The sequence below is a fragment of the Atractosteus spatula genome, unplaced genomic scaffold (assembly GCF_055471065.1).
Source record: "Atractosteus spatula isolate fAtrSpa1 unplaced genomic scaffold, fAtrSpa1.hap1 Scaffold_277, whole genome shotgun sequence".
Lineage (NCBI taxonomy): Eukaryota > Metazoa > Chordata > Actinopteri > Semionotiformes > Lepisosteidae > Atractosteus > Atractosteus spatula.
The window spans coordinates 1-8,960 of record NW_028296849.1 but is presented as its reverse complement, the minus strand read 5'-3'; the positions used below and the strand labels follow the sequence as shown (position 1 = coordinate 8,960).

The following is an 8,960-nucleotide window of genomic DNA, read 5'->3' as shown; positions in this document are numbered from 1 at the left end:
CACACACCCGGGACAGGACACCAGTCCATCACAGGACTCTCTCTCACTCACACACACACACACCCGGGGCAGGACACCAGCCCATCACAGGACTCTCACTCACACACACCCGGGACAGGACACCAGTCCATCACAGGACTCTCTCTCTCACACACACACACACACACACACACCCGGGGCAGGACACCAGCCCATCACAGGACTCTCTCTCACTCACACACACACCCGGGACAGGACACCAGTCCATCACAGGACTCTCTCTCTCACACACACACACACACCCGGGACAGGACACCAGTCCACCACAGGACTCTCTCTCTCTCACACACACACACACCCGGGGCAGGACACCAGCCCATCACATGACTCTCTCTCTCTCACACACACACACCCGGGGCAGGACACCAGCCCATCACATGACTCTCACTCACACACACCCGGGACAGGACACCAGTCCATCACAGGACTCTCTCTCACTCACACACAACCTGGCCAGGACACCAGTCCATCACAGGACTCTCTCTCTCTCACACACACACACGGGGCAGGACACCAGCCCATCACATGACTCTCTCTCTCACACACACACACACACCCGGGGCAGGACACCAGTCCATCACAGGACTCTCTCTCACTCACACACACACACCCGGGGCAGGACACCAGCCCATCACAGGACTCTCTCTCACTCACACACACCCGGGACAGGACACCAGTCCATCACAGGACTCTCTCTCTCACACACACACACCTGGGGCAGGACACCAGCCCATCACATGACTCTCTCACACACACACACCCACCCGGGGCAGGACACCAGCCCCTCCCTGCGGCTCCTGTGCCCACAGCCGGTTGGACAAGAAGAACAGGAGGCGTCTCTGCAGATCGTGTTTATAGGTTTCTGTGGTCGGGAGTCACACACGTGGAGAGACAATTCGCAGGCAGTTTCGCATCTCTACAGAATATAATACATACAGGCCCCCCGACTCCCCCCGCCCCCCCGACTCCCCCCGCCCCCCCGTCTGACCACCTTCCAGCAGCCAGGCTGACCTGCCCCCCCCCCCCAGGGGCGCGAGAGTCCGCTCCGTTCCGGCGCCCCCCTGTGGAGATCGTCCCGCGCTGGGAGAGGGGACGCCCCCAGGACCCAGCAGGGAGGGGGGGACCCCTCGAACAGGGGGCTAGGCGCCGCCGCCCCTCGGCCCTCTCCCAAAGACTTCCTGAGGGAGCCCCCCCCCCCCGAGAGCCGTGCCCCCGAAACTCCACCCCTTGTCGGTGAGAGAGCAACAAGCCCCCCCCCCCCGCCCCCCGGTCAGAGCAGACGGCAGCCGCGCTGGACCCCCGGCAGTAACTACGGCAGCACTGATCCCCAAAACTACTTTTATTTCCAAGACAACCCCTGAAGGAACAGAGAGGAGACGACGCGCCTCCCCTCCCCCCGGGCCGGGCCGGGCCGGGCCGGGCCGAGCGGGACTCGCTTCTCTACTGTTGCTTCAAGTCCTGTTGGAGAGGAATGCCCGGGGGAGCTCCGCACCGGACCAGACCGACCCGCGGACAGAGGGAAGCAGCCGGACAGACGGCGCCGGAGGCACCCGGCCACACACCCCCCCCCCCCCACCCACCGACAAATTAACAAAATCAAATTAACAAAAAAAAAAAACCCGTTAAGATAGAAAACGACGAGAAACTTCAACTGAAAACATGAGGAGCGGCCCGGCCATGATTAATCGGTCCGTACAAAACGAAAGACGAACAGCGCTGATTCCCCGGAAAGCGGAAGGGAGGGTTTTGGTCAATCTTCGGCGCTGGAGGAAGTGTCCGTGTTCTTGGGCATCATGGGGTCCTCCAGCAGGGCGGCCTCCCTGTCCGAGCTGTCGTAGCCCTGCGAGAGGCTGTCCCCGCCGTCAATCTCCAGGGTCCCGCCCTCCCCCAGCTCCGCCTCCAGCTTCACCTCGAAGGCGGGCTGCAGGAAGTGCGTGGGGAAGTGGGGGGAAGTGAGGTCGCCAAACGAGTCCCCGCCCTCCTCCCCCCGGCCCACCCCCGGGACCAGGGGCTCCCCGGACAGCGCTGCGCCGCCGAGGAGGGGGCTCCCCACCTGAGGCTCCAGTTTAATCGCGGCCGCGGGTTCGGCCAAGCCCTGCTGGGAGTGCCGGGGGCGGCGCCCCGGTTTCTTAATGTCCTCATTGAGAATCCTGTCGAACATGGACACTGGGAGATACCCCTGAGAGAGAGAGAGAGAGAGAGAGGGGTTCATACAGACACACTGACTGACTGGACACTCCAGTACATTAACACTGCACTGAGAGAGAGGGGTTCATACAGACACACTGACTGACTGGACACTCCAGTACATTAACACTGCACTGAGAGAGAGGGGTTCATACAGACACACTGACTGACTGGACACTCCAGTACATTAACACTGCACTGAGAGAGAGGGGTTCATACAGACACACTGACTGGACACTCCAGTACATTAACACTGCACTGAGAGAGAGGGGTTCATACAGACACACTGACTGACTGGACACTCCAGTACATTAACACTGCACTGAGAGAGAGGGGTTCATACAGACACACTGACTGACTGGACACTCCAGTACATTAACACTGCACTGAGAGAGAGGGGTTCATACAGACACACTGACTGGACACTCCAGTACATTAACACTGCACTGAGAGAGAGGGGTTCATACAGACACACTGACTGACTGGACACTCCAGTACATTAACACTGCACTGAGAGAGAGGGGTTCATACAGACACACTGACTGACTGGACACTCCAGTACATTAACACTGCACTGAGAGAGAGGGGTTCATACAGACACACTGACTGACTGGACACTCCAGTACATGAACACTGCACTGAGAGAGAGGGGTTCATACAGACACACTGACTGGACACTCCAGTACATTAACACTGCACTGAGAGAGAGGGGTTCATACAGACACACTGACTGACTGGACACTCCAGTACATTAACACTGCACTGAGAGAGAGGGGTTCATACAGACACACTGACTGACTGGACACTCCAGTACATTAACACTGCACTGAGAGAGAGGGGTTCATACAGACACACTGACTGACTGGACACTCCAGTACATTAACACTGCACTGAGAGAGAGGGGTTCATACAGACACACTGACTGGACACTCCAGTACATTAACACTGCACTGAGAGAGAGGGGTTCATACAGACACACTGACTGACTGGACACTCCAGTACATTAACACTGCACTGAGAGAGAGGGGTTCATACAGACACACTGACTGACTGGACACTCCAGTACATTAACACTGCACTGAGAGAGAGGGGTTCATACAGACACACTGACTGACTGGACACTCCAGTACATTAACACTGCACTGAGAGAGAGGGGTTCATACAGACACACTGACTGGACACTCCAGTACATTAACACTGCACTGAGAGAGAGGGGTTCATACAGACACACTGACTGACTGGACACTCCAGTACATTAACACTGCACTGAGAGAGAGGGGTTCATACAGACACACTGACTGGACACTCCAGTACATTAACACTGCACTGAGAGAGAGGGGTTCATACAGACACACTGACTGGACACTCCAGTACATTAACACTGCACTGAGAGAGAGGGGTTCATACAGACACACTGACTGACTGGACACTCCAGTACATTAACACTGCACTGAGAGAGAGGGGTTCATACAGACACACTGACTGACTGGACACTCCAGTACATTAACACTGCACTGAGAGAGAGGGGTTCATACAGACACACTGACTGGACACTCCAGTACATTAACACTGCACTGAGAGAGAGGGGTTCATACAGACACACTGACTGGACACTCCAGTACATTAACACTGCACTGAGAGAGAGGGGTTCATACAGACACACTGACTGACTGGACACTCCAGTACATTAACACTGCACTGAGAGAGAGGGGTTCATACAGACACACTGACTGACTGGACACTCCAGTACATTAACACTGCACTGAGAGAGAGGGGTTCATACAGACACACTGACTGACTGGACACTCCAGTACATTAACACTGCACTGAGAGAGAGGGGTTCATACAGACACACTGACTGACTGGACACTCCAGTACATGAACACTGCACTGGAAGGGAGTGTCCCACACTGACAGGCTGGAGGAACTGAGTCTCTTTAGTCTGAAGGGCAGGGAACAGCCCCCTGTGGCTGTGACCCGGCCCGGGCGGGTTCTGATGCGGAAGACTCACCGATTCCCTGACGATCTGGGCCCAGTCCGCTGTGACGGCGTAGTCGGGGTTCTCCTCCAGACACTGCCTGAGGCCCCGCAGAGACGGCGCAAACGCACCCCCCAGCTGCACGACAGAGACACAGAGAGGGGGAGCAGCGATGAGCCAGGGGTCCGAACGGGGAACAGTACGAGACCCCGGGTCCGAACACCGCCGAGGGGTCCCCCCTGAGTTGCACCAGAGCCACCCTCCCAGCCACTGGTGCTGACCCGTCTCCCAGCTCGGTCTCTCTCCAGGCCGGCGGGAAGCAGCCCCCCCATCCCGCCCAGAACCAAGCTCTCAGCGGTACAGCTGACCCCGCTGCGACCCCACACACGCGTGCATCCCTGGGGGGCGTTCGGCATACGATCTGCTGCTGTGTACACTAACTGCCCCTTGGGGGTATTAAAGACAGACTCTCTCTCGCTCTCTGACTGAGCCCCGAGCCCCAGGAGAAGGGAGGTGTGATGTTAAGGCAGAGTCCAGCTCTCCCGTCACCACCCGTCCCCCGCCCTCTCCCGTCACCACGCGTCTCCTGCCCCCCGCCCAGCCCTGAGCCGAAGGGGCCGGACTGCCCGTGTCCCGTGTGCCCCACCTTGCGGCCGGTCCGGAGGTTGATGAGCTGGACCCTCTCGGCGCCGGTCATGTCTCCCGGCTCCCTCCTCCTCTCCCGCTCCGCGGTCTTCTTCTTGCTGCCCCTCTTCCTGCGCGAGTGGCTCTCCAACAGCAGCTGAGCAGCGTGGGAACAGGGGGAGAGGTGACACACCGGCGCGCACAGAGCTCCCCGAGAAGACCACCACCCCGACACTGGGGCAGGACCGGCCCCAACCGGCCCTGCGCAGAGACTCACTGGCAGCACACTGGGCCCCGACCGGCCCCGACCGGCCCCGTGCAGAGACTCACCGGCAGCACACTGGGCCCCGACCGGCCCCGACCGGCCCCGACCGGCCCTGCGCAGAGACTCACCGGCAGCACACTGGGCCCCGACCAGCCCAGCGCAGAGACTCACCGGCAGCACACTGGGCCCCGACCGGCCCCGACCGGCCCAGCGCAGAGACTCACCGGCAGCACACTGGGCCCCGACCGGCCCCGACCGGCCCAGCGCAGAGACTCTCCGGCAGCACACTGGGCCCCGACCAGCCCAGCGCAGAGACTCACCGGCAGCACACTGGGCCCCGACCGGCCCCGACCGGCCCAGCGCAGAGACTCACCGGCAGCACACTGGGCTCCACCTCGTACTCCTGGTTCAGCTTCAGCCAATCGCTGAGCTCCTCCCGCTTGGGGGCGTCGTCCCCCGTCAGGACGGAGCGCGTCAGGGTGTGGATGACCGGCACGCGGCTCTCCGGGTCGGAGAACGGGTGATACTGGAACGCCAAAGGACAGGGAATAAAACTGGTGACCGCGCCCCGTCGGGCCCCGTCCCCGGTCCCCAGTCCACCCTCGCCCCGCCCCCCCGCCCCACGACAACCCCCGACCTGCACCCTCATTCCCCAGCACCGCTACCACACCCGACCTCCACCCTCGCCCCCCTGCACTACGACCCCCCCCGACCTCCCCTCTCTCCTCCAGCGACTCACGCACCGGCGCTGCCGGCGGAAAGGAAAGCTGTCTTACTGCATAGTCCCTGCGGCGGCCCCTCCTGGCTGCCCCCTCGGCCCCGGAGCCGTTGGGCAGGAGAGTCTGCTTCTGAAACGTCAGCTTCAGCCCCTCCTCCTGAGGACGAGAGGGAACAGTGTGACGTCATGACCATGCCAGTGTGACAGCGACCCTGAGCTCCTCTCTCCCCCTCAGCAGTGTGACAGCGACCCCCGAGCTCCTCTCTCCCTCAGCAATGTGACAGTGACCCCCGAGCTCCTCTCTCCCCCTCAGCAGTGTGACAGCGACCCCCGAGCTCCTCTCCCCCTCAGCAGTGTGACAGTGACCCCCGAGCTCCTCTCTCCCCCTCAGCAGTGTGACAGCGACCCCCGAGCTCCTCTCCCCCTCAGCAGTGTGACAGTGACCCCCGAGCTCCTCTCTCCCCCTCAGCAGTGTGACAGCGACCCCCGAGCTCCTCTCCCCCTCAGCAGTGTGACAGTGACCCCCGAGCTCCTCTCCCCCTCAGCAGTGTGACAGTGACCCCCGAGCTCCTCTCTCCCCCTCAGCAGTGTGACAGTGACCCCCGAGCTCCTCTCTCCCCCTCAGCAGTGTGACAGTGACCCCTGAGCTCCTCTCTCCCCCTCAGCAGTGTGACAGTGACCCCCGAGCTCCTCTCACCCCCTCTGACTGAGTGTGACAGTGACCCCCGAGCTCCTCTCTCCCCCTCAGCAGTGTGACAGTGACCCCCGAGTTCCTCTCTCCCCCTCAGCAGTGTGACAGTGACCCCCGAGCTCCTCTCTCCCCCTCAGCAGTGTGACAGTGACCCCCGAGCTCCTCTCACCCTCAGCAGTCTGACAGTGAACTCGGCATCCTGTGTGTCCACAGCATCAGTGTTCTTCCTTGGCAGGACACGGGTATAGCCAGGCATCGGCATTCCCTGACCCTCGGGGTCCCCCTGCTCTTCAGGGGCGCCCCCTTGGGAGACGTATGGCTCAGCGGTCATCCTCCGACCCCCGACCCAGCGACCCGTCAGCACAGCCACACAGATGCTGTCCAGGCGGTTTATCAACACGCGGTCCTGAAGGACAGGGCAAGAGTGGCCATGCAGGACCATCAGGTGTGCTCGGTCTAACGTTTTCTATGGCTGTTGTTCATTGCTGTCAAAAAATGTTATTAAACTACATTGGAATAGTCTAACTTGTCATGCTTTCTCTCCCGATGTGCTGTAGTCTCTCTCAGTGCAGTGTTAATGTACTGGAGTGTCCAGTCAGTCAGTGTGTCTGTATGAACCCCTCTCTCTCAGTGCAGTGTTAATGTACTGGAGTGTCCAGTCAGTCAGTGTGTCTGTATGAACCCCTCTCTCTCAGTGCAGTGTTAATGTACTGGAGTGTCCAGTCAGTCAGTGTGTCTGTATGAACCCCTCTCTCTCAGTGCAGTGTTAATGTACTGGAGTGTCCAGTCAGTGTGTCTGTATGAACCCCTCTCTCTCAGTGCAGTGTTAATGTACTGGAGTGTCCAGTCAGTGTGTCTGTATGAACCCCTCTCTCTCAGTGCAGTGTTAATGTACTGGAGTGTCCAGTCAGTGTGTCTGTATGAACCCCTCTCTCTCAGTGCAGTGTTAATGTACTGGAGTGTCCAGTCAGTGTGTCTGTATGAACCCCTCTCTCTCAGTGCAGTGTTAATGTAATGGAGTGTCCAGTCAGTCAGTGTGTCTGTATGAACCCCTCTCTCTCAGTGCAGTGTTAATGTACTGGAGTGTCCAGTCAGTCAGTGTGTCTGTATGAACCCCTCTCTCTCAGTGCAGTGTTAATGTACTGGAGTGTCCAGTCAGTCAGTGTGTCTGTATGAACCCCTCTCTCTCAGTGCAGTGTTAATGTACTGGAGTGTCCAGTCAGTGTGTCTGTATGAACCCCTCTCTCTCAGTGCAGTGTTAATGTACTGGAGTGTCCAGTCAGTGTGTCTGTATGAACCCCTCTCTCTCAGTGCAGTGTTAATGTACTGGAGTGTCCAGTCAGTCAGTGTGTCTGTATGAACCCCTCTCTCTCAGTGCAGTGTTAATGTACTGGAGTGTCCAGTCAGTCAGTGTGTCTGTATGAACCCCTCTCTCTCAGTGCAGTGTTAATGTACTGGAGTGTCCAGTCAGTGTGTCTGTATGAACCCCTCTCTCTCAGTGCAGTGTTAATGTACTGGAGTGTCCAGTCAGTCAGTGTGTCTGTATGAACCCCTCTCTCTCAGTGCAGTGTTCATGTACTGGAGTGTCCAGTCAGTCAGTGTGTCTGTATGAACCCCTCTCTCTCAGTGCAGTGTTAATGTACTGGAGTGTCCAGTCAGTCAGTGTGTCTGTATGAACCCCTCTCTCTCAGTGCAGTGTTAATGTACTGGAGTGTCCAGTCAGTCAGTGTGTCTGTATGAACCCCTCTCTCTCAGTGCAGTGTTAATGTACTGGAGTGTCCAGTCAGTCAGTGTGTCTGTATGAACCCCTCTCTCTCAGTGCAGTCAGTGTGTCTGTATGAACCCCTCTCTCTCAGTGCAGTGTTAATGTACTGGAGTGTCCAGTCAGTGTGTCTGTATGAACCCCTCTCTCTCAGTGCAGTGTTAATGTACTGGAGTGTCCAGTCAGTGTGTCTGTATGAACCCCTCTCTCTCAGTGCAGTGTTAATGTACTGGAGTGTCCAGTCAGTCAGTGTGTCTGTATGAACCCCTCTCTCTCAGTGCAGTGTTAATGTACTGGAGTGTCCAGTCAGTGTGTCTGTATGAACCCCTCTCTCTCAGTGCAGTGTTAATTTACTGGAGTGTCCAGTCAGTCAGTGTGTCTGTATGAACCCCTCTCTCTCAGTGCAGTGTTAATGTACTGGAGTGTCCAGTCAGTCAGTGTGTCTGTATGAACCCCTCTCTCTCAGTGCAGTGTTAATGTACTGGAGTGTCCAGTCAGTCAGGGTGTCTGTATGAACCCCTCTCTCTCAGTGCAGTGTTAATGTACTGGAGTGTCCAGTCAGTCAGTGTGTCTGTATGAACCCCTCTCTCTCAGTGCAGTGTTAATGTACTGGAGTGTCCAGTCAGTCAGTGTGTCTGTATGAATCTCTCTCTCTCAGTGCAGTGTTAATGTACTGGAGTGTCCAGTCAGTCAGTG

General features: G+C 58.0%; 1 protein-coding gene across 1 annotated transcript; it reads right to left on the bottom strand.

Moving 5' to 3' along the window:
• Positions 1-879: 879 nt before the first annotated feature.
• Positions 880-6,904, bottom strand: LOC148807616 (ATP-dependent chromatin remodeler CHD8-like). Its single transcript, XM_088909503.1, has 6 exons — positions 6,672-6,904; positions 5,870-5,968; positions 5,467-5,619; positions 4,851-4,985; positions 4,238-4,342; positions 880-2,218 (listed from the first exon to the last, which is right to left on the bottom strand). Exons 1-6 carry the CDS (start codon positions 6,831-6,833, stop codon positions 1,790-1,792), a joined length of 1,083 nt encoding a protein of 360 aa, XP_088765629.1. The 5' UTR covers positions 6,834-6,904; the 3' UTR covers positions 880-1,789.
• Between the last annotated feature and the right edge of the window lie 2,056 nt (positions 6,905-8,960).

What these genes read in the sequence shown, in the direction of transcription:
- LOC148807616 (XM_088909503.1), bottom strand. Translation starts at nt 6,833, where the DNA reads ATGACCGCTGAGCCATACGTCTCCCAAGGGGGCGCCCCTGAAGAGCAG. An exon ending in TCACTGTCAGACTGCTGAGG is followed by an intron (nt 5,969 to 6,671) that starts GTGAGAGGAGCT and finishes TCTCGTCCTCAG; the next exon opens with GAGGAGGGGCTGAAGCTGAC. An exon ending in GCCGCCGCAGGGACTATGCA is followed by an intron (nt 5,620 to 5,869) that starts GTAAGACAGCTT and finishes TTGGCGTTCCAG; the next exon opens with TATCACCCGTTCTCCGACCC.